The sequence below is a fragment of the Aotus nancymaae genome, unplaced genomic scaffold, assembly GCF_030222135.1.
Source record: "Aotus nancymaae isolate 86718 unplaced genomic scaffold, 86718_ANA_hifiasm-v0.15.2.pri h1tg000036l, whole genome shotgun sequence".
NCBI lineage: Eukaryota > Metazoa > Chordata > Mammalia > Primates > Aotidae > Aotus > Aotus nancymaae.
Window position 1 is genome coordinate 92206660 of NW_026988450.1, and position 23885 is coordinate 92230544.

The 23885-nt window shown below is 61.9% G+C and overlaps 2 protein-coding genes across 8 annotated transcripts; one reads left to right on the plus strand and one right to left on the minus strand.

The window, feature by feature from the left end:
• Nucleotides 1-509: 509 nt before the first annotated feature.
• MAPK15 (mitogen-activated protein kinase 15) lies at nucleotides 510-9674 on the plus strand. 6 transcript variants are annotated; one of them, XM_064384701.1, is made up of 12 exons: nucleotides 4956-5383; nucleotides 5634-5663; nucleotides 5793-5883; nucleotides 6375-6505; nucleotides 6594-6757; nucleotides 6933-7072; nucleotides 7820-7877; nucleotides 8235-8393; nucleotides 8542-8647; nucleotides 8773-8944; nucleotides 9059-9183; nucleotides 9262-9674. In XM_064384701.1, the coding sequence occupies exons 1-12, from the start codon at nucleotides 5189-5191 to the stop codon at nucleotides 9565-9567; spliced, it is 1677 nt and encodes a 558-aa protein (XP_064240771.1). In that variant the 5' UTR covers nucleotides 4956-5188; the 3' UTR covers nucleotides 9568-9674. The 6 variants fall into 6 exon arrangements, with proteins under 6 accessions (XP_064240773.1, XP_064240774.1, XP_064240771.1 ...); XM_064384703.1 differs by lacking the exon at nucleotides 5793-5883 and adding an exon at nucleotides 510-2118 and having other exon boundaries at nucleotides 5285-5663; XM_064384704.1 differs by lacking the exon at nucleotides 5793-5883 and adding an exon at nucleotides 4217-4302 and having other exon boundaries at nucleotides 5285-5663.
• A 2053-nt stretch (nucleotides 9675-11727) lies between these two features.
• Nucleotides 11728-21387, minus strand: FAM83H (family with sequence similarity 83 member H). Of its 2 annotated transcripts, XM_021676006.2 has the most exons (5): nucleotides 21349-21387; nucleotides 17632-18093; nucleotides 16686-16850; nucleotides 16357-16481; nucleotides 11728-16114 (listed from the first exon to the last, which is right to left on the minus strand). In XM_021676006.2, the coding sequence occupies exons 2-5, from the start codon at nucleotides 18076-18078 to the stop codon at nucleotides 13309-13311; spliced, it is 3543 nt and encodes a 1180-aa protein (XP_021531681.2). In that variant the 5' UTR covers nucleotides 18079-18093; nucleotides 21349-21387; the 3' UTR covers nucleotides 11728-13308. The 2 variants fall into 2 exon arrangements, with proteins under 2 accessions (XP_021531681.2, XP_012328816.3); XM_012473393.3 differs by lacking the exons at nucleotides 16686-16850; nucleotides 17632-18093; nucleotides 21349-21387 and adding an exon at nucleotides 16549-16585.
• Nucleotides 21388-23885: the final 2498 nt, after the last annotated feature.

Here is a 23885-nt window from a genome sequence, read left to right on the forward strand (position 1 = left end):
GGATAAACCCAGGTGAAAATAACCAGTAAAATGAAAAAGAGAAACAGAAAAAGTTGGAAATGGTTTAATCTTGCCAAGTAGAAAACTGATGTAATAATTCAGTGTAGTGAAGTTCACTCTAAAGAATTGTTTTCTGCCCTGGGTGTGGTGGCTCACGCCTGTAATCCCAGCACTTTGGGAGGCCGAGGCGGGTGGATCATGAGGTCAAGAGATCGAGACCATCCTGGTCAACATGGTGAAACCCCGTCTCTACTAAAAATACAAAACATTAGCTGGGCATGGTGGTGCGTGCCTGTAATCCCAGCTACTCAGGAGGCTGAGGCAGGAGAATTGCCTGAACCCAGGAGGCGGAGGTTGCGGTGAGCTGAGATTGCACCATTGCACTCCAGCCTGGGTAACGAGCGAAACTCCGTCTCAAAAAAAAAAAAAAAAAAAAAATTAGCTGGACGTGGTGGCTTGCCCCTGTAGTCCCAGCTGCTAGGGAGGCTGAGGCAGGAGAATTGCTTGAACCTGCGAGGTGAAGGTTGCAGTGAGCCGAGATCAGGCCACTGTACTCCAGCCTGGGTGACAGAGCTAGACTGTCTCAAAAAAAAAAATTCTTTTTTGCTAAAAATTCACTGGTGTTGGTATAATTGTACTTATGAGTTCCATTCTTGGGGCAGAATGTCAGGGTCAGGACTTCCTGTCCTTGGGGTTCCTCAGGGAAGGTGAAGAATGGGGGCACTGGCCTGCCAGTCCTCACCACTGTTGGTGTTGGGGGCCAGTTGGGCTTCCTCCTGCCCCTGGCAGCTGCATCCCAGCCAATCTCAGCTGCCCTGCAGTCCCTTAAGAACTGGCCCTTCTCCATCAGTTCTGTGAAGGTTCCTGCTATCCGTTGGCATTTCCTGTGTTGAGCACTGTCAATTGCCTTCCAAGCCTTGCTTTGGGGACATGCCGCATGTTCTGATACATTTTGATTTTGTTATCTTTCAGTACAAAATAGTTCCTGGTTTACCTTATGATTTCTTTGACTTATTGTTTATTTGGAAGTGTGTTGTTTAATCCTGAAATCTTTGGGGATTTTCTAAATGTCTTTCTGTTACTTATTTCGAATCCAATTTTGTGGGATCAGAGAACATGACTTAGATTATTTCAATTATTTATTTTTTTTCTTCGAGACAGAGTCTTGCTCTGTCGCCCAGGCTGGAGTGCAGTGGCACGATCTTGGCTCACTGCTACCTTCACCTCCCAGGTTCAAGTGATTCTCCTGTCTCAGCCTCCTGTGTAGCTGGGATTATAGGCTTGCACCACCATGTCTGGCTAATTTTTCTATTCTTCATATAGCTGAGATTTCACCATGTTGGCCAGGCTGGTCTCAAACTCTTGACCTTGTGATCTGCCCACTTCAGCCTCCCAAAGTGCTGGGATTATAGGTGTGAGCCACTGCGTCTGGCCCAGATTTTAATTATTTTACATTTGTTAAGCTTTGTTTTATGGTACTGTGAATGTGGTTTATCTTGGTGAATGTTTCATACACACTTGCAAAGAAGGTGTCCACCATCAGTGGGTTCCTCATCTTCCGAGTGCCATGGTCACCCTGGGTGATAACACTGCTCAGGTCCACTGCATCCGTACTGGCAGAGGAGTGTTAAAGTCTCCACCTATAGTTGTGGGTTTATTTCTCCTTTCAGTTCTGTCAGGCTTGCTTTACATATCTTAAGGCTTTGTCGTCAGGTGCATACACTCTTAGAATTGTAGTACCTTCTTGATAAATGAGACTTTTATCCTAACAAACTCTTCTTTATCTCTGATAATATCCCACGCCCTGGCACCTATTTTGTCAGATATTATTATAACTACTAAAGCTTGCTTATGATTAGTGTTTGCATAGCATATATTTTTCCATCCTTTTAACTATGTCTTTATAGTTAAAGTGCATTACTGCCTGGGCAATATAGAAAACCATGTCCTACAAAAACATTTTTTCTTTTTTTTATATAGAGTCTCACTGCATCTCCCCGGCTAGAGTGCAGTGGCACAATCTGAATTCACTGTAACCTCCACCTCCCGGGTTCAAGCGGTTTTCATGCCTCAGCACCTTAAGTAGCTGGAATAACAGGTGCTCATCACCGCGCCCAGGTAATATTTGTATTTTTCGTAGAGACAGGTTTTCACCATGTTGTCCAGGCTGGTCTCAAACTCATGATCTGAAGTGTTTCACCCACCTCAGCCTCTCAAAGTGCTGGGATTACAGGCATGAGCCACCATGCCTGGACTCTACAAAAAATTAAAAATTAGCTGAAGATGGTGGCCTGCACCTGTAGTGCCAGCTTCTCAAGAGGCTAAAGTGGGAAGATCATTTGAGCCCAGGAGGCAGAGGTTGCAGTGAGCCGAGATCACACTGCTGCATTCCAGCCTGGGTGACAGAGCGAGACCCTGTCTCAAAGAATTAATAGTGACAATAATACGGTGCATTTCCTGTATCGTTGTATAACATGTGACTAATATATGTATTATGTTTATAATTTTTTTGTTTGAGATGGAGTTTTTCTCCTGTTGCCCAGGCTGGAGTGCAGTGGTGCCATCTCAGCTCACTACAACCTCCACCTCCTGGATTCAAGCGATTCTCCTGCCTCAGCCTCCCAAGTAACTGAGATTACCATGCCCGGGTAATTTTTATATTTTTAGTAGAGGCAGGGTTTTGCCATGTTGGGCTGGCTGGTCTCAAACTCTTGACCTCAAGTGATTCACCTGCCTGAGACTCCCAAACTGCTAGGATTACAGGTATGAACCACTGTGCCTGGCCTATAATTTTATAAACATGATATTTTTGTAACATGATTTTGTATAATTAAGGCAAATTTGTGTATTTTATTTTTTTTAAACAAGGTCATAATACTCTCTGCCTTTTAATTGAAGTATTTAAATCATTTATATATAATGTAATAATTTAAATGGTAAATTTTTAAGTTGGCCATCTTTCTTTTTTATTTTTCTTTTTTTTTTTTTTGAGACGGAGTCTTGCTCTGTCACCCAGGCTGGAGTGCAGTGGTGCAATCTCGGCTCACTGCAACCGCCACCTCCTGGTTTCAAGTGATTCTTCTGCCTCAGCCTTCCCAGTAGCTGGGATTACAGGTGCCTGCCACCATGTCCAGCTAATTTTTTAAATTTTTAATAGAGACAGGGTTTCACCATGTTGACTAGGCTGGTCTTGAACTCCTGACCCGAGGTGATCAGTCCGCCTCAACTTCCCAAAGTGCTGGGATTACAGGCGTGAGCCACTGTGCCCGGCCCAAATAATATTATACTATTAATATTGTATATATAATGTAAGAACCTTACAAAATATATTCTCACATGTTACTTTGTAATAGTATAAATGTCTATTTCCATTATCCCTTTTCCCTTTTTGCTATTGGTGTCATGTATTTTACTTCTACAAGTTAGAGAGTCCACAGTAGATTGTCATTATTTCTCCTTTAGTCAACTGGGCTGGGCGTGGTTCTGCGAGGAGGTGGGCCGGGTGCACTGTGGGGCGGAGCCGGGGCCTGTGTGGGAGGTGGGCGGGGTTAACGAGGGGCGGGGCCGGGGGCCTGGGGGAGGTGGGCGGGGCTAATGAGGGGCGGGGCCGGGCCTGCGGGGGAGGTGGGCGGGGTTACTGGGGGCGGGGCGGGGCCTGCGGGGGAGGTGGGCGGGGTTACGGAGGGGCGGGGCCGGTGCCTGCGGGGGAGGTGGGCGGGGAGCACTGAAGGGCGGGGCCGGGGTCTGTGGGGAGGAGGGCGGTGTGCACTATGGGGCAGGGCCGGGGCCTGCAGGGCGGGGGTGAGAGGTGGGGAGTTGGGGGATGCGGGCGTGCGGGTGGAGGGGCGCACTGTGGGGAGGAGCCGGGGCTTGCAGGGGGGTGGTTGGGCGGGCGGGGCACGCCAAGGGGCGGGCTGGGGCCTTCTAGGGGGTGGGCGGGGCACACAGAGGGACGGGGCCGAGCCAGCGTCCATCGGTTCCCGCGGCAACCGACTCAACAGTACGGTTCGCTGGTGTCCTGGCCGCCATGTGCGCCCCAGTGGACCCTCGTGTTGCCCGGCGATACCTACTCAAGCGGCGGCTTGGGAAGGGGGTGAGTGCCCGAGGACGCGCTTGCCCTCCGAGGGGCGCCCCTGCGGAGAGAATACCTGCGGGAGATGGTTGGTCCCCTCCGAGGCCTGTTCCGTCACACACTGGCGTCCTGCCTCCTCCGTAGGCGGAGGGGTGGTTTGGAGCCCCTTCGTGCCTCAGTTTCCTCATGGGGTGACACGACCGTGACTCCCAGGATCCCGGCTCCTGGAGGCAGGTGACAGCCAGGACCCCAGCAGCCTCAAGCAGAGGGATCCTGGCGCCCCACTTCCCATGTGCCCACAGTCGCCCGCTTCCTGGGTGCACAGGACGCTCTGGGGAGGCTGGGCCCGTGCCTCAGTCACTGAGAGGGAGGGCAGACCCCAGGCTCAGGAGCACAGGGGCGAGTCCCAAGAAGGGCCTGAGCGGGTATGGGGTGGGTGCAGAGTGAAGGCCAGAGCCAAGTGTATCTGTGTGCCTGAGTGAGCACACAGGGGGAGGGGGAGGAAGATCCTTCCGGGCAGTGCAGACAGCAGGTGCTCAGTTGAGGCCCAGCGCAGGCTTGTGTGCGACTGGGTAAGAGATGGAGAGATGAGTGGTGAGGGGTCCAACCCGTGTGGGGGCTTCGGGAAACTTCCAGGACTTTGGTTTTCACTGTTGCTGACGCCAGAGCTGTAGCAGCTGCTGGTGTCACTATATAAGGCCTACCCTGCCCCCTGTGTTGAGAACCCACTATTGGCATGCAAGGGAGTGGCAGACGGAGATTCCTTAAGGGGTGAATGCAGCCACCCAGTGAGAGATGCCAGAGGCTGGGACCAGGGTGGGGGCAGCGGAGTGGGTGGCAGGGGCTGGATTCTGGAGGAATCTGAAGGTGGGGCCAACGGGACTAGGGGCTAGGTGGGTGTGAGAGAGAGGGAGGGAGAGTGCCTGGCAGCTGGAAGGATGGCAGGGCATCCCGAGCTTCATCTCCTGCCCAGATGCTCCCTTCTGTGGCCTCCTTTTTTCCAGGGCCTCGCCAGCTCTCACCCTCCCCTCTGCCTCCCCTACTCTGGAAGATGTCAGAGTCTAGGGTGGCCTGCAGTTGTGGAGCCCACACTCCCATCCCCTCTGGGGACCCAGAATGGGAAGGAGGAGCCTCATGTGTGCAGGGGCAGTCTGGGTGGGCAGGGGATGGTGGGGCAAGGGGCTGGCCCTGTGTCATGGCACTCCTTCCCAGGCCTACGGCATTGTGTGGAAGGCAGTGGACCGGAGAACAGGTGAGGTCGTGGCCATCAAGAAAATCTTTGATGCTTTTCGGGATAAGACAGATGCCCAGGTGAGTGTGTGGGGAGAAGTGTGGGGCGGGATGGGGCTGGGAGCGGCAGCCCCTTGCCCTGGTGCCTGGAATCAGGTGGGAGCTGGGAGCCGGTCACAGCAGATGTTATGGCTTGTCTCGGAACACTGCCCCCTCTTCCGCGCCTGGTCTGGTGGGCCTTGGGTGATGGACATCAGCTCCTTTGGGTCCTCTCAGGACACGGGCTTCCTTCTTGCTCCACCCACCCACACACCTGTTTCTGTCTCTTCAGAGAACATTCCGGGAAATCACACTCCTCCAGGTGAGTAGCCTGGGCCCTCCCCCGGTCCCCTTCCCCAGGAACAGACCTCTCCAGACAGGAGAGGAGCCGGGCTTCTCGGCCCCCAGAGGCAGTCCCTGGCCTTCCAGCCGCCGCCGACTCTCTCCCCAGGAGTTTGGGGAGCATCCCAACATCATCAGCCTCCTTGACGTGATCCGGGCAGAGAACGACAGGGACATTTACCTGGTGTTTGAGTGTATGGGTGAGTGAGGCCTCGGCCAGCGCCCCGGCCCCGCCTCTGGCCTGTCCTCACCCGCCCCACGGTGGCTTGCTCCCTCACCGTGTACCCTGGACTCAGGGACAGACAGCTGACCAGTGTCAGCCTCCAGAGCCAGCAGCGACCCCTTCATCCCACCTGCCCCGGGCTCCTGCTCCCGCCAGTCTGCAGCTGCATTCTTTTTCTTCTCATTTTATGAAAGAAAGGCAATAGGAAATAAAATGTTTTTTACTTTAGAATAAAAAATAAAAAAATTAATAATAAAAAAATAAAAAATTTTTATTTTATTTTTTAAATAAAAAAAAAAATGATAGGCACAGCTGCAGACCCCACCGCTGTGCCCACAGGCTGTGCGCAGGATGGAGGAGTGGGGCAGGCAGGCCGCGGGCTGGTTCAAAGGGAGACAGACCTGCCAGGTGCCACCCCCACCCCCTCCCCCTCCACCCCCCAGACTGGAGTGTGCACCCTCTCCCCAGACACGGACCTGAACGCAGTCATCCGGAAGGGCGGGCTGCTGCAGGACGTCCACGTGCGCTCCATCTTCTCCCAGCTCCTGCGGGCCACCCGGTTCCTCCACTCGGGGCACGTCGTGCACCGGGACCAGAAGGTGCGGCACCCACTGTGCCTCGAGTCCAGCGCCCAGGCCCACCCGGCCCCACCCGGCCCCAGGGCCTCAGTCTGCCTCCTCTCTGCAGCCGTCCAACGTGCTCCTGGACGCTGACTGCACGGTGAAGCTGTGTGACTTCGGCCTGGCCCGCTCCCTTAGGGACCTCCCTGAGGGGCCTGAGAGCCAGGCATTGACAGAGTACGTGGCCACACGCTGGTACCGGGCTCCGGAGGTGCTGCTGTCTTCACATCGGTAGCAGTGAGACACCCCCAACCCGCCCTCTACCTCCTTGCAGGGGCCCCCAGGGCTGCCCTCCTGCCCAGCCAGAGCTCCCAGGCCACGAGTGTCCTCTCACTCACCCTCCCAGCAAATCCATCCCCACTTCTGCCTCTAGGTTCCTCCATGCCTACACCCCTTCCTGCCCCAGGTACACCCTTGGGGTGGACATGTGGAGTCTGGGCTGTATCTTGGCGGAGATGCTGCGGGGGAAGCCCCTGTTCCCGGGCACATCCACCCTCCACCAGCTGGAGCTGATCCTGGAGACCATCCCAGCGCCCTCCGAGGAGGGTGAGCCAGGCAGCTGGGGCTGGGCACCGGGATGCTTCGGGTCAGACGGCACAGCTGTGGGGAGACGGCAGCTGACAGGCCAGGACTGCTGGGAGGAGGGACGGGGACAGCGACAGGGAGGATCCAGAGGATAGGACAGGAGCCCCAGGAAGACCAACTGGTGATGGAGGCCCAGGAGGAGCTGCTGGGGGTGGATGTGGGCAGGCAGCGCCTGGCATAGGCACCATGAGAACCCAGCAGTGGCCATGATGGGGCCGGCAGGCTGGACAAGGTCCCCGAGGGATTGGGGTAGCAGGGGCAGGGACCGTCACTGTGCTGGGAGCTGGGGTGTGCACACAAAGCTGGCAGGAGAGATTCAGGCGCTGAGGGAAGAGGTGGAGGAAGGCAGTGGCAGGAGTGGGGCCATGGGGGTCACTCTTGAGGGCGGGGGCAAGCGGGAGCTGTACCACCGGGCGCATCTGCTCGTCTGGGTGGAGCCTGCTGGTCCGTGGAGGTGGGTGCCAGTGTCCACCTGTGTGAGCACTTCCCAGGGCCAGGTACAGGTGTGTGGAGTGGGGGTCATGTGGGGTGCTTCTGAGCACAGGCTGGGGCACGCCCTGGTGATGGGGTGTTTGAGCCCTGCCAGACAGTGGAAACGCTGTCAAGAGGCTGTGCTCCGCGGGGTTGGAAGAGATGGCTGGCCCCAGATTCTTGAGCCGCGCCAGCCTGCCAGGCCTGCCTGGGTCACACCACCTTCTGCTGCCCCAGACCTCCTGGCTCTCGGCTCAGGCTGCCGTGCCTCTGTGCTGCACCACCTGGGGTCCCGGTGAGTGGGGGCACTTTGGTGAGGGTGAGGATGGCTTGTCTTGAGGAAGCAAGGCCACCTTCCTGCAGGGTTACTGGGGCCAGTTTGTACCAGTTCAGATTCTGCCTGTTTTCCAGCTGGTGGTTCCAAACCCAGCAACTGTTGGCCGCTCTGAGAGCAGGAGCCACTGGTGGTCCTAGAGGGTGGCCCTGAGGAGCTGTGTCAGGGCGTGGAGAGGAGGGCACCAAGGGACCCAGACTGCCTGCGGGTCAGGCGGGGGCATCCACCTAGAAGGACAGCAGCGTGGGCCCCTGTATGGAAGCCCAGCCCCAGCCGTGAACATGGATCTGAGGAGGGCTCTTGGGTGGGTCCCTGGAGACAGCACACGGCAGCCCACAGGCCACGGCAGACGCTGGACGCCCTCCTGCCGCCAGACACCTCCCCAGAGGCCTTGGACCTCCTCAGGCGACTCCTGGTGTTCGCCCCGGACAAGCGGTTAAGCGCAACCCAGGCACTGCAGCACCCCTACGTGCAGAGGTGGGAGTGGGAGACAGTCCCCCGTGCGCGGGTGCAGGCCAGAGATAGCCGGCCCGCGAGGGAGAGCCCCCAAGCCTGGGCCCTGCGATGACAGCCTGAGGGGCTGGCTTGACCGAAGCTCGGGCCCCACCTCTCTGGCTCCCTGCAGATTCCACTGCCCCAGCAACGAGTGGGCACGAAGGGCGGATACGCGGCTCCGGGTGCACGAAGGGGTCCAGCTCTCTGCGCCTGAGTACCGCAGCCGTGTCTATCAGGTGCTCCGGCTTGTGACCCCCGTCATCCCTGGTCTACCCGCACCCTGGGGGCCACCTCCTATGTCAGAAACCCCCAAACGCCCCGTGGGCAGGCTGCGACCTCTGAGCACACTCCTGTCCCGCAGATGATCCTGGAGCGCGGAGGCAGCTGCACCTCAAGAGAGAAGGGCCTGGAGGGCGTCACCCCAGGGGCAGAGCCCAGGGCCTCCCCATCCCAGGCACACCTGTGCAAGCCCAGAGCCAACCCTCAGCTGTCTTCAGGGACACCTGTGCGGGGCCACGACCCCCCAGAACACGGTGTGTGACCTTGGCTGCCACCCGCGAGGAGCATGGCCCAGGCTTCCTCCTGTGGCTGCCGACTCTGCGCAGCACCCGGCTTCTGACCCTGGGGTTGACCTTCTGATCCTACAGAGTCCCCCCGTGTAGCCGAGAACATTCCCAGGCAGAACTCCGCTCCCCTGCTCCAAGGTGCACCCCTAGGGAGGGAGGAAAGGCCCCCTGGGGCAAAGGCAGAGCCCCCCTTGACACTCTCCCTGGTAAGTTATGGTGGGGTGGGCACAGGAGGGACCCTCTCTCTTTGCCTCTCAGTGACCCTGTAATGTGCCCCTTCCCAGGTGAAGCCAAGCGAGAGGGGAGCAGCGTCCTCCCTGACCTCACAGTCTGCGGCTCAGGTGGCCAACCAGGCCCTGATCCGGGGTGACTGGAACCGGGGTGACCGGAACCGGGGCGGTGGGGTGAGCATGGCCGGTGCACAACAGGTGAGCCCAGCCCCAGTCTGCCTCCTCCCCCGTCCTCCTCTTCCCCTCCTTTTCGCTCCCTTCCCCATCGTTCCCACTGCCCCTCCGTTGTCCAGTTCGCATCCCTCGAGGTCCTCAAGGCCTCCCCCCACTGCGCCCCCTCTGACACCTCCCCTTATGTGACTCAACTGTATGCAGGTCCGTCCCCGGCCCGGCCGGAGGATGTTCCGCACCTCCACCTCGCAGGGGGCTGAGGGGGCTGCCAGGGCTTTGCTTGGAGGCTACTCACAAGCCTACGGGACTGTCTGCCACTCGGCACTGGGCCACCTGCCCCTGCTAGAGGGGCACCGCGTGTGAGCCACCCTACTCCCTTCATCTGGCCCTGTTCCTGCCCCAGCACCTTTCCTGGACCCTCCCCGGTCTCCTGCACCCCTTAGCCCTCCTTGCTTTGCCTGGGCACGTTGAAGTTCCAGGGAGCTTGCCTGGGTCTCCTTGAGGGAGATGAGGGCCCTGCCCCAGCCCCAGTGACTTCCTCCAATAAACTCATGTCCGCCCCCAACCTAAGCAGCCATCATTCCTCCGCTCCCCGCTGAGGCCATAGCACCTACTAGCTGTGGGCCCCGACCCCTTTCCTGGAGCCTCCCTTCCTCTGAGGCCCCACCACCCCTGTCCTCAGACCTCCACCCCAGAGGTCCTGCCCACTCCGCATCCTGCGCTGGGCTTTTCCTCTGGGTTTGCCTGGGGCAGCTTCCTGTCCTTTGTCCATTACCTCCCTACCTGCTGTGGCTTCGGGGTCCAGGCTGCCCCCCAGGGTCGACCTGTGGGGTGGGGACCTAGGGTCACTCCATGGCCATCTTTGTGACTCTGAGCCAGAGGAGAGAAGGGGTCAGCCCCACACCTCCTCCACTGTCAGGGACTGCAGCCTGCGCCCCCACCCCAGCCCTGTACAGCCACGGCACCTGATCTGTCTCCAGGTCTCCGTAGGTGAGGGTGGGTGGGGGGTCAGGGTTACCTCCTCTGCTCACCCACAGGCAAAAACCCTGGTGTGAGTCAGGCCAGGGCTGTGCAGGGCTGCAGAGATCAAAGGGCCCTGTGGGCAGAGAGCTGTGTCCTAGGGTGCCAGGTGTCCCCAGCTGCACCTGCCCCTGAGCTGGGCTGGAACACAGGCAGCTGGGAGGCTCACAGGGAGGAGCTCAGTCTGAAGGGCGTGGCCTGTGCTGGTGGTGGGGGGTTGGGCTCCAGGCTCACTGGGCAGCTGACAGGCTGGAGGAGCTCAGTCTGAAGGGCACAGCCTGTGCTGTGGCTGGGGCTGGGCTGCTGGGAGCAGGGGCTCTGCTGGCTCGTGGAAGCAACTGTCACCATGGGGAAGGGCGAGGAAGGACAAGGTGTGAGCAGGGGAGCTGAGCAGAGGGTGGGAGCTGGCGCTGCCCTGGTGCTGGGCCAGGCACCTACAGGGGACTCAAAAAGGGAGGCTGGGCTTGGGAGAAGGTTGGAGGGGTAGATGAGGGAGCGGGAGGGCCCGAGGAGGTGGTGAGCCCGTCAGAGACCCTGCCATGGGCTTGTTTCCTGAGGGGTCTGCCCACTGGTCTGCTTGTTGAACTCCAGAAGCCCAAGGCACAGCCCCAAGGTGCTGAACAAGCAGGACACAGAGGCCAGGGGGCTGGGGGCTGGAGGCTTGGCCTCAGGGTAGGCAGAGTGCGGTGGGGTTGCTGAGTGGGGAAGCACAGGTGGGTACCCAGGAGTGTGCCTGCACAGGCGGCATCGGGACAGGGACAGGAGAGCACGTACAGCGTGAAGTTGGAGGGGCCGCGGTGGACCTTGGAGTGAAGCTGGGGGGCCTTTAGTGCCCCCGACAGGGATGGGTGGTGAGTCCACAGGGGAAACCCAAGAGGCCACATGGTTAGAGGCTGCAGGATAGAACTGGGCGATTATACACACGGGGAACATGCTAGAATATTTGGTGGGTTGTGTTTTATTAACAACACCAAAATGTGCCCCATCCTGGTTTAGAAGTGGAGGGTGCAGGCAGGAGGCTCCGAAGGCCCCAGCAGGGCGGCCAGCCTCTGGCCTCTCCATGGGCTCCACTTTGAGAGCCTGTCTGTTCAGCCGCACCCCAGGCAGCACCAAGCCAAACGTGCCCACAAGAGACGCTCAGGTGCCCCCGCTCCAGGCACCTTTCCCACCTGGCCAGAAGCCCCTGCTGTCGTCCCTACTTGGGCAGTGGCTTTGGTCACCAGCTGGCTGGGGCTGTCCAGCAGTGACAGCGGGGCCACTTCCCTTCCTCTCCCAGCTGCTGGAGTCAGAACTGCTGCCTCTGGCGGCCTTGTTTCTTAAGTCAGTCAGTTCCCTGTTAGGATTTATTACACTAAAAAATTTTTTTTGAAAAGAAATAGCAGATCCAGGTGGTGTATGCAATTAAAAAAACAATACAGAAACACTAATTTCACAAAGCTAGCATCTGACAGCGCGGGACTTCCCACGCATGTGGTGCCAAAATGCCTCATTCTGAGTCAGTCACGATTCCTCACCGGGGGTGAAAAAAGATACACGATAAGCCGGGAAGCCTGGACAGATTCTTGGTGCTGGTGACAGAGGAAAGGCCCTGAGAACAGGGGTGAGGTGGGGTGTCTGCTGGACACCGGGAGGGCAGAGACCACTCCCACCTGCAGGGGTGCCCAGGACCTGTCTCAACAGCTGGGATCAGCCTCGGCTGCACCTTGTCCCCTGCCCTCACCTGGCCCCACACCTGTCAAGGACCAGCACCCCACCATCCAGCCCTTCTGGTGTCCGGGCTGGGCCTGTGCAGGGGATGCTCATGAGGCTGGGGCCACAGGTTGTCCATCCGGACTGTTTTATTGCGCTGCAAAGCCCAGTGCCCCCTCCACACTCTCACCCGGTGCTGGCCAGAGCCTTGCTGGAGGAGACGGCAGACCTGCCAAGGCAGCCCCTGGGGCTTCCCTGTGCCCCTTCCCAGCGGTCTGCCCTGTCCAGCTTCCTTGCCACTCCAAGGGGCATCCTCCCCGTCCGGCTCCACCCCTCCCTTGCAAACTGCCTGCAGCCAGCCCAGTCTTCCCCACAGCAAGAGCACAGACCTCTGAGAAAGATGCTGGGAGGCAGTGAGCGGGAGAATCCAGGTAGGACAGGAAATGCAGCCCTGAGGATGGAGGAGACCCTGAGAGAGAGGGAGGGAGGGGAGCCCTGAGAGCAGGAGGCCCTGAGGAGGAAAGGGGCCCCAGAGAGTGGGGAGTTGAGGCACAGAGGTGGGGTCCTTGAAAGAGGACAGGGGACTCAGCGGGGCACGGAGGCTCACACCTGTAATCCCCCCATGTTGGGAGGCTGAGGCGGGCGGATCACTTGAGGTCAGGAGTTGGAGACCAGCCTGGCAAACATGGTGAAACCCTGTCTCTACTAAAAATAGAAAAATTAGCAGGGCATGGTAGCAGGCACCTGTAATCCCAACTACTTGGGAAGCTGAGGCACAAGAGTCACTTGAACCTGGGAGGCAGAAGTTGCAGTGAGCCAAGATGGCGCCACTGCACTCCAGCTTGGGTCTCAAAAAAAAAAAAAAAAAAAAAAAAAATGGCGTGGGGTACTGAAGCACAGAGATGGCGGAGCCAGACGCTCCGCCATGCAAGGCTGACGGTGCAGAGATGAAGACGCTGAGCAGAGAAGGGGCTGAAGGAAGAAAGGCACTGGTGGCGAGGGGCTGGAGCCCCAGTACTGGGGAGGCCAGGGGCACAGACGGCAGCTGCCGGGTGAGCCCCAATAGGAGCCGAGCTGTGGTGCACTCAGCCACGCCCCAAGCAGCCGTGGCCTGGCAGCACCGCTCAAGCACAGGAGGAGTGCTCTCCTTGCTCCGTGGGGGCTCTGGGTGGCCGTGGCAGCAATTCGGTCACCCTGGCCCGGGCTGCTGAGCCAGGAGGCTCATTTCTTGCCTTTGAACGTGCCCAGAATCTTGGGCACAAACTTGCCCACCTTGCTGTCCCTGGTGCCCTCCTCCACCGGGCCCTCCCCAGCCCCGGAGCTGCTGGCCTCCTCTTTCTTGCAGAAGACCTCGAAGCGGCTGTACACGCGCTTCTCCTTGCGCATGCTCTCCATGCGGCGCAGCAGCCGATCGCGCTCCTCCGCGCTGGCCGGCAGCGTGCGGCTCAGCCGGCCTTGGGTCCCCAGGCTGTCCGAGCGGAAGATGGCCGAACACTTGTCCTTGTCGGACATATCTGGGGCCAGGCCGCCAGCAGGCGGTGGACGGCCTAGCTCGGGGCTGCTGTGGGCCGGGCCGGGGCCCGGGGAAGGGACCACACGGTGCTTCTGGCCATGGGCGCTGATCTGCTCCAGAATGGCCTTCGTGTCATCCCGAAGATTGCTGCTGTACAAGGCGTTGGCCGTGGCTGAGGCCAGGCGTGCCCGGGGGCCCCGCTCCTCTCCTGTGGCAGCCTCCGTGCTGTCAGCCCGGCCCAGTGACGGCCGCCGCGGGCTCTCGGGCTGCCCGTTCTCCTGCGGCACTGGGAAGCCACTCTCATCCTCCATGCGCCGCTCGCCCTTGGGGCTCAGCAGCTGCCTAAGGCGCAGGGAGCCTTTGCGCAGGACTTCCATGGGGCCGCTCGGCCCCTCCTCCGCAGGCCCGGTCTTCGGGGACTCTCCGGAGAAGGTAAGGGTGAGGCTGCCCCTGCGCTCCGGCACGGGGGGCACAGGACTGCCCCTGCGCTCCGGCACGGGGGGCACGGGACTGCTCCTGCGCTCGGGGTAGGCTGAGGTGGGGCTCCCCTTCTGCTCGATAAATCCTGTGGTTGGGCTTCCTCTTCGAGTGGGAAACCCAGGCGTGGGGCTCCCCTTCCGCTCGGGGTAAGCGGAGGTGGGGCTCGCTTTTGGCTCAGAATGGGGCACCTGGCGCTCTCCGGGCCCTTCCAGTGGCAGCGGGCTGTCCAGCCCTTGCGGGGAGGTGGAGCGGCCCTGAGCAGAGAGGAAGCGGGAGGGCAGGTGGTCAGAGCCGCTCCGGCCCAGCGTATCAAGCAGCTGCGCCGCGGTGAGCGAGGCGGCTCCCGGCTGCCGCTCCGCCTCCTGGTTCAGCTGCTGCGCAAAGGAGTCGCGCAAGTCCAGCAGGCAGCTCTCGAGGCTGCGGCGCTCGCCCGCCACGCCACCCGGGGCCGCCACCTCTTCCCGCCATGCCTGGGACACGACGGCCTTGCTGTGGCTGGCAACGGTGATGGCGCCCGCGCCGCCGCCGGGATCACGGGCCGGGCCCTTATACTTCTCCAGCAGCTCGGCCACCTTGGTGGAAGCCGCGGAGCGCACGGCCTCTCCGCCAGGCCCCAGCGTCTCGCTCACCGTCTGCTCTCTGTGCAGCAGCTGCACCTTCTCGGTGGCCGCCGCAGTCCCGGTCGCGCCCTCGGCCTGTGACGCGCTGAAGATGAGCGAGGAGCGCAGCCTGGAGCTGCGCTGGATGAGGGGGTTCAGGCGCGAGCGGAAGGAGTCCTGCTTGGCCAGGCCGGGCTCCTCCGGGCCCTCGCGCTCCGGGCCGCTGCCGCCGCCGCCCAAGCCTGGCACCGGGACCTTGGTGGGGAAGGCTGCGGGGACGCGGAAGGCCGAGGGGAGCAGGTCGCCGGCAGCTGCCCGGCCCCCCGGAGCCAGCACGTCGTCTTCATAAGCCTCGGCTTCCATGGGCGCCGGCAGGCCGTCGTCGCCCCCATCCTCGCCATGGCGGCCGCTCAAGTAGGAGGCCAGGCGCCAGCGCCGCAGCCCGGCCCGCCCCTCCGGCCCGCCCCTGCGCTCCGGCTCCGCCTCGGGAGCGGGGTCTGGGCCGGGCCTGGCCGCCGCCTGGCAGGGGAAGCGCTGGGCCAGGTTGGGGCGCGGGGCCCCGCTGGGTTCCGGGCCGCGGGGGTCGAGCCCGAAGGCGGGGTCCGAGCCGTGGCGCACCTCGCGGGACGCGCTGGACGGCACGTAGTCCAGCCGCTGGTGGCCGTCGGGCCCGAGCTCCGGGAAGCGCGGCCCGGCGCCCAGAGTGAAGTCATCTGGGTCCGCGAAACCCGCGCGGCCCCCGCGAAGCTTCTCGAACAGGCCCTGCGGGCGAGCGGGCGCGAGCTGCGGGTCCCACTGGTACTGCTGCTGGTAGAGCTGGTCGCGGTGGAAGTGGCTGGTCTGGAAGCGGAAGTCGTCGCCGTGGCTGAGGAACGTCTGCCGTGACACCTGCCGCGCGGCCGCGAAGTTCTCCACGGCGCCCGCGCCCTCGGCCGCGAAGCTGTGCCGCTTGAAGGCGTCCATCTCCAGGTGCCGCGCCTGGAAGAAGCCCCGCGCGCCCGCAAGGTCCCCAGCCGGCCCGGCCTCAGCCTCCAGGCGACGCGACAGTGGCCGCATCCCCGCGTGCGGCTCCAGGGCGCCCCCCGGCATCCGCAGCGGCTCCTCGCGGCGCAAAGCCGACAGGAAGTGGCGGTCCGGGTCGAGGAAGGAGGGGAAGCCCAGGCCCTCTTCGCGGGGTGGTGGGAACAGGAGGTGCGCTCGTTTAGGGAAGGAGAAGGGGGTTGGTGCCCCGACCCCAGGGACGCCCACGAGGGGCCCGGCCCCGGTATACGGAGCCAGGGCGTAGGTGTCCATGCGGGCCAAGGCCGTGGCCGAGGGCACCAGCGGCTCAGACTGCGCGAAGAGGATGCGGAACTCCTCGTCGAAGCTGGAGACCAGCTCCCCTTGGAACACGTGTGCCAGGCTGCGGTGGATCTTCTCGAAGGACCACATGAAGCTGTGGGGGGTCAGGGCCAGAGTCAAGCCGAGCTGGAGCAAGGGCAGTGCAGCCTTGTGGGCAGCGGGTGGGGCGGGGAGGACTCAGGGACGTGAGGTCTGCAAGGGCCTGGGCCTGGCCTATAGGTGCAGGTGGCTACAGGGCAAGGGCTCCTGGTGAGGAGAGCCCTGGTGTGGCAGGCTGGCACTGGGGTGACAGGAGGAGGTCCCAGGGAAGGAGCTGAGGGAACCCCGTTGGCGCACCTGTAGCTCCCACTCATCACCACAGCGCAGTCCACCAGCAGGAACTTCTCCTTGACGTGGCCCTTGAAGGACTTTCCGGTGCGGCAGTAGTATGTGGGGCCCGCCACAGTGCGCACGCGCAGGAACTGGGGAGGGCGGGGAGTCAGATCTCTGCCAGGGGGCCTCCCCAGTCCCCCACTCCCGGGAACTCACATCCACGTGGTGCAGGTTGACACGGCACTTGTCGGCCATGTCCGCCCGCCACAGTGCGCACGCGCAGGAACTGGGGAGGGCGGGGAGTCAGATCTCTGCCAGGGGGCGTCCCCAGTCCCCCACTCCCGGTAACTCACATCCACGTGGTGCAGGTTGACACGGCACTTGTCGGCCATGTCCAGGAAGTGCTGTGCGTTCATCTCATCCAGCAGGATGTAGACTGGGACCCGACGGGCTGCGGCCTCCAGCACTTCGCTCAGCAGGTCCACATCAGTGAACATGTCCATCACCACGGCCACCACCTGCAGGGGTGGGTCAGGACGGAGAGCAGAGGCCCCTGCTGTCCTCACACCATTGTCTAGCCTCCCTTCCACGCCTGGGAGGTGTCTGGGTTACCCACAACCCCTGTAAAACACATGCTAGCCTATCCCAGGGAGTGGGGCCACACCTGGGAAGATGGGTAGGAGGAAGGGACCCAACAGAAGCAGCATGGAGCTGGGGGCCATAAGGTGGGGGGGTGGCGAGGCAGGTGCAGGGCAGAGAACCCTGGATGAGGGTGGGCACTGCAAGGGGCCCTCAATCTCCCCTCCACTCTACAGATGGCTGAGCTGCCCCCCGCCACACAGCAGCTGTCAGGGCTGAGGGGGGTCACTGCCCTGGTCAGGGGACAAAGGCAGGGGCCTTTAGCGTTCACACCTGAGGCCTCAGTTGCCATGGTTTAACAGCACCCTCTGCAGTCTGCTAGCTGCTTGGTGAGGGTTTGAAGCCCTCAGCTGGCCAAGGGCCATCCAGCAGGATGAGAGGGAATTATCTGAACAATGAACCCAGGCTGGTGGGGTTGCCCACCCATCCCAGAGCCCTGGAGATTCTGAGCACTGGCCATGACCACGGGCAAGGAGAACTGTGCAGAACCTGCAGCCCGTGGTGACCAAGACCTGCCAGCCCTGAAGATGTCTGCCGGGACCCCCACTGCAGCTGGAGCTCAGGGCTCACCCCACAAGCTGGTCGTGTTCATGCATCTCCTCCACCCTTGTGCCTCCAGCATGGGCCCCTCCCCACCACCCTAGAGCTGTGATGGCGCACCTGCTGGGCGGAACGGATCATCCTGCGGGCCTCATCCTTGATGCTGGGGCTGTCGGGGGGTGGCGGCTGCACCAAGGTGGTCACCTCAGTGCCCTGGAAGCCAAAGGTCAGGGGCCAGCCCAGGTCAAGCTCAGGCACGGCCTGGTCTGACTTCACCGGCCAATATGTACCCGAGGAGCCCTCCATGTCCACGTCGAGAAGGCTGCCTTCGGGGGGCTCTCGGGCAACATGCTGTGGGGGCCGAAGGTGTCGGCTCACATGCTCCAGCTCTTCAGGGCACAGGAAGTCAGGTGCCCCCTCGGACGCCAGGAAGCGGCTATAGGCCTCTGAGCCGCCTTCGGCCAGTGCATCCACCGCCAGGCGGTAGTACTCTTTGTAGTGAGGCGGCAGGTACCCGGGTGCCAGTGGGTTGTCCCCCTGCGAGGAGCTCTGGGAGCGACGGGCCATGTTGGGGCCAGGGGCCTGGAGGGGTAGGGAGACACATGACTAGGGGTGGAGGCACTGGGACCGCTCCTGCCCTCAAGCACGGTCACACTGTGGAGCCAGTGGCTTGGAGGGGCAGGGGGACACGTGACTAGGGGTGGGGGCACTGGAACCACTCCTGCCCTCAAGCACGGTCACACTGTGGAGCCAGCGGCCTGGAGGGGCAGGGGGACACGTGACTAGGGGTGGGGGCACTGGGACCGCTCCTGCCCTCAAACATGGTCACACTGTGGAAGGGGCCATTAGGGAGTTGGCTAGGCAGGAGTTCAGCCCATGCCCAGGCCGCCTTCCAGGGCACCAGCCGAGCCAGGCTCACAGAGGACAGCCCAGCCCTTGGACGCCCCTAGCTGAGGAGGCACCGGCAGGTATCCCAGGCTGGGGCACAGGTATCCCAGTCCTGTCTCTCCTTCCTCTGGGAGGCTGAGGCAGGAGAAGTGCTTGAAGCCAGGAGTCTGAGACCAGCCTGGGCAACACAGCAAGACCCCATGTCTACAAAAAATTTTAAACATTAGGCAGGCATGGTGGCGCGTGCCTGTAGTCTCAGCCACTTGGGAAGCTGAGGCAGAAGGATCGTTTGAGTCCAGGAGTTGCAGGCTGCTGTGAGCTATGATTGTGCCAATGCACTCTGCCTGGGTCACAGCGAGACTGCATCGCTACAAAAAATAAAACCAAACCCTCTAAAACATTTCATGACTCTTGGCTTAAAGACAAACATAATCTGGGCTACATTCATCATTATAATATTCACTTGTTTTTCTAAGACATTCACGAGCCCCTGGCACTGTGCCTACTGGACAAGTTGGTGCTGCTCATGCTGCCTGTGTCTCTGACTGCCTAGGAGACCCCGAGTAAGTCACTGCACCTCTCTGGCCTGTTATGTCTACTGCACAACACAGCTGAAGGTCCACATGATGCCACGCTTAGCCTAAGGTGAGCGCAGCAAACAGGGCTGTGACCACCCTCCTCCAGGAACGAGGAGGAGGTCCACATCAGTGGACCTGGGCCACACCTCCTCCCCATCCTCAGAGTTTCACAGTTGGGTTCCCACAGCCCATTCTCTGACCACCCAGCCCTGGAACTGACCCCTAGATTCTGTCCCTGTCTACCAGCCACTCTCCTTCCCTTGGCCCACCCTTGACCGCTCTCTTGTCACTGTCCCTCTTAGATGAAACCTCCCTGGGCCACAGCCCACTGGTGCCCACAGGTCCTTGCAGGGCTTGCACTCCACAGTCCCCAGACCTGGCTCTTCGCTTGCTCAGAGTCCTGTCCCCAGGAGACCCAGTCCAGGGCAGCAGGGATCTATCCAGGTCTTGGGCTCCCCACCACCATTCACGCTTGCCTGCCCCACAGCCCACCCTGTTCTCCAAAGGGTCCCTGCAGGGGGCCTGGCCTCTCCAGAAAGGTGTCTGATGGGGACCTCTATAGGGCGCCCAGGGCCCACATGCACATGGCCACGGAGCTACCTGGGTACCTCTCCCTGGAAGGAGAGCCCTAGGGACCACTCAGCCCATCCCAGTGCTTCTCGGGTTGCTGAGGGAGGCAGGACACCTATCCCCACCTAGCACACAGGTTCCCGAATGTTGGCCCTGGCTGGGGAGGCAGTTCAGCCCAGACAGAGGAGCGTGCCCTGGGGTGCTGACAGGATGGGCGCTGGCCAGCTGGACTGCATGGGTGCTAGCAGGAGCCATTTGGCTGAGAATGTTGGGGTTAGGAGGCAGCCGTCCTGCCTGGCGCCCCTGGGGGTGACATGGAGTTGACACGTGGGAAATACCTGGTGCCACTCAGTTATCCAGCCCCAGATGCCAACTGGCCTGGGAGAAGCTGTTCCAACATTTCTTTGTTGAGGCACTGTCCTCACGGTTGACATGTGGGGCTGGTTAGGGCACACTGTCTTGGTTGTGCCAGAACAGATCAAGGCCGACCACATGGGGGTGAGGGGCAGGCCTGTCTAGCTGGGCGGGGGCGCCCACTCACCACTGCCAGCCCGGCTGTAGAGGCAGTGTCTGATTACACAGGGCTTGGGGGAACAGCCCTGCTGACCTTGAGGGGCACTTCCTGATGCTGGGGGGACACTCTAGAAAGGACCCCCACTGTCCCTTTGGATTTCACAGTAGGGGAATCAACACAGTGTCCAGGCTGTGTGTAATGGGGGCAGGGACTGTCCAGACTGTGGAAGCCCCTGTGGCCAGAAGCCCTCCAGCAGACACCACTGTCCTCACAGAGTGATGCCAATGGCTTCCTCCAATGGCTTCATTCCTCGTGTTGCCTCCTTTCACGGGTCCGTGTCTCCCCGGCTATGGACGGGGCCGCAGCCACTCCCGAGCCTGAGATGGAGCACCCCAGTGACCTGCATGCCCACACATTTATGTAGCAAACGCCTGCCCAAGGGAGGGAGGGAGGGAGGGCGGGCACGGAACCCACCCATGGCCAGTGACTCAGCACGAATCCACTCTTCTGCTGCTGACCCCTGACCTGTGACTTAAGGTCAGGGCTCTCAGCTGGACTTCAAGGACCCCATCCTCTCCACCTGGCAGTAAATGGGGTATCCGGAAGGAGGACCCCATGGAAGGATCCAGAGTTCCTACACAAAGTGGGGTGAGCCTGTGCCAAGTTCCGACGGGCACAGGAGGGCGCGGAGGCTCTAGGCGGCGGAAAGGTGGGGTGGGGAGGACGGAGCTCACAGACCGGAAGTCACTCAGTGATAGCTTGCGGGGTGGGCACCCCAGCGCCCAACGGGGTCAGTGCACCCTACGCGCTCGCGGCTGCGGCGGGTGGGTGCCCCATCCGCCAACCCCACCCCAGGAACGTGGGCACGGGGGGCAGCACCCCCGTCGCTCTCCCTGCTCTCCACGCGGGGATCCAGGCCGCACCCTGGCCATCCCCACTCCACGGCGGCCGTCCCCAGGGAAGGGTCCAGCCCGTGCCCAGCACCCAGACTCCAGCTAGGCCGCGAGGGCGGGAGGGAGTCGAGGCGGCCGGGCAGGCTCGACCCGGGCCCCGGGCCCCTTCCCATCGGCTCTTCGCGGGCCGGCGTCGTGCGAGGGCGCTCGCGTCCATATCCGCGCAGCGGCGCCCCCCGTCCGGGCGGCCCGCCGCCCCCGCCCCGCGCACGCGACGCGCTCTGGCCCCACCGCCGCTCTCGGGATCGCGCGGCCCCGGCCCGGGGGGGCCGCACCGAGGGGCGCCCGCCCCCACCTCGCCCCGCCCCGCCCGGGCCGGGGGAGGGGGCCCTACCTGGCCAGGTGCGCGGGGTCTCGGCACAGGGGCAGCAGGAGCCGACCGCCGCCCAGCGGCCTCGCGGTCCGGTCGGTCCGGCAGCCACTCCCTGCCGCGGCCCGCCCGCCGGCCCGGCCTGATTCACGCGCCCGCCCCCGCCCCGCCCGTCGCTCCTGCCTCCTGCCTGCCCGGGCAGCACCTGGGGGCGGGGCGGCCCCACCCGCGGCGCGCCCGCATTCCTGCGCCCCGCGCCCCCGGCCCGCGCCCCGACCCGCCCGCACCCCGCGGGGACCCGGCCCGGCGCCGCCGGAGGCCGCGAGGCCCTCACTTCAAAGACCGCGGCCCCGGGAGCCCAGCTGTTGACCCCAGGCTCAAAGTCCGAGGCTGACCCCTGACCCTCGCCCCGGAAGTCGGGGAGACGCGGAAGTTCCGGCTCGGTCGCTAGGAAACGAGCCGGCCCGACGCCAGGGGCGGAGCTCTGGCCTCCTGGCAAGTGGCGGAGGCAGGTAAGGCAGGTGAGGACGCTGGGGCGGCGCCGGGCCCCGGGTGGGGCCGGGTCTGGGAGCCCCGAGAGCACAGGGGGTCCCTTCACCGCGCACCGGTCTCCTTGCGCACTGGCGCCCACACAGAGGACCCCCAGGCCCCGGCCCCCACACACACTGATGCCCACAAGCACCTGGGGTGCCCCATGGTTCTTCCTCATCCCCGCACACCGACGCCCACCCGTGTAGGGGACACTGACCCCCCTGCGCAGACGCACCCCAAATGACCTGTCCCTCACCCTTCGTGTACACCGACCCCCGACGCACACGCGGGCCTGGAATGACCTGTTCCTCACGTACACCAACCGTACAAGCACAGAAGACTCCTCAGGAAGGCAGAACCCACGAGCACACTCAGTCCTGCACACCAGTCACCCAGGAACATGCTGACGTCCGCACACGTAGAGGACCCCCGCCTGCAATTGGGATCCCTCAGACACTGACCCCACAGGCAAACAGGGGATGCCATATTCACACTGACTCTGAGAGCACAGGGGAACCTTCCTCACACATAGGAACCCTGGGTGTACACACGGGGACCCTACAAAAACCAAGCCCCGCACGGACAAGGGACCCAGTGTGCACATCAAGCCCCACATGCCAGGTGCCCCCCAAGCCATGTACACAGCAACCCCCACACACCACCCCAAGCTACCCCTGGTGCTCCAGTCCCCCCAGGTCCCCCTCAGACCCTCGCTTAGGGCTCCTACCCATACTTAGACCCTGCCCTGCAGTGGATCCTCCGTCCAAACCACCACACCTGGCCCCTGCCACTCCCACCCCAAGAACTGGCCCTCCTGAACCCTTTCGCGGTCATCAGTCACCTTGCTCTTTGTCTCTCTTACCATGTGATCCTATTTTGTTTTCAGGGTCACTCCCATTTCATTTCTTCCTGCCCCAAACACTAAGTGATACCTCACTGGTGCCAGCATGTGGGAAACAGGGGTGAGGGGGTCAGACCAGTGCCCAGGCAATTGTGCTGCAGCGGATGAGGGTCCTGGGACACCGGCGAGGACCCCGACAGGCTGGGGCAGGCAGGAGGAGCCTCCCAGGGAAATGAACTTGGCGGTCAGCTGTGTAGACTAGGGAGAGGGGTGATGCTCCGGGGCCTGACAATAGCATCTGCCAAGGCCGGGACCAGAGGGGGTCTGAGAGTGTGGGTGGGTCAGTGCCTGCGTGGCTGGGGAGCAGGCTCGGGATTGGCTGGGTTCCCAGGGCAGTGGAGAGGCATGGAGGCTTCAGCAGAGGGGACTGTGCTCATGCTTGTGGTAAGAACCCAGCAGCTTGTAGCAGGGAGGTGAGTGCTGGACTCCAGATCCTGGGCCCGGCAGGGGGATGGACAGAGCCTGGGGTGGAGGGTGGGCAAGCCAGGGCTGGGGGACTGGAGGACTGGGGGATGGGCTGTGGTCAAGTGCTCTTGCCAGGCATCCTGGCTCAAGCTACTGGGCACACACCTGGGGCAGGCAGGCAGGACATCAGCTGGGAAGCCTCAGGGGAGCCCGTGTTCCTGCTGTCATCCACTCAGGCCCGCGTGGTGTGCCCTGTTCCCCACTGCCCCTGCCCTCTGCCACTCTGAGCACCCCGTCTCTGGTCCTTCTCACCCCCTAGGAGAATACACAGTGAGAAGAGGGGACCGAAAGCTGCAGCTGAAAAGTGGCAGCCGCCCCACCCAGGGCCCAAGTCGAGAGCCGTTGCTGGTGAGTGCACCCTCTGACCTCCAGGGCACTGTCACCCAGACGCTGGCCTGTGAGAGAGGGACACCCCCTCTGAGAAGAGTCCTCCTTCCAAGAGTGGCTTTCAGGGGATCTGAGTTGGGATGGGGTGTGACTGACTGAGGGTTCAGAGCCCATTCATTCATCTCCGACCCTAAGCCTGAATCTTCTACCCCTGGGGTTGGGGTGGGGCCTGGGGACAGCACTCAAAGAAGCCCTGCTTTGGAACACATGGAGGTGGGAAGGGGGCAGGAGCAAGTGGGAGGGGCTTAGGTGGCCAAAAATGGGTTTTGAAAGAGGA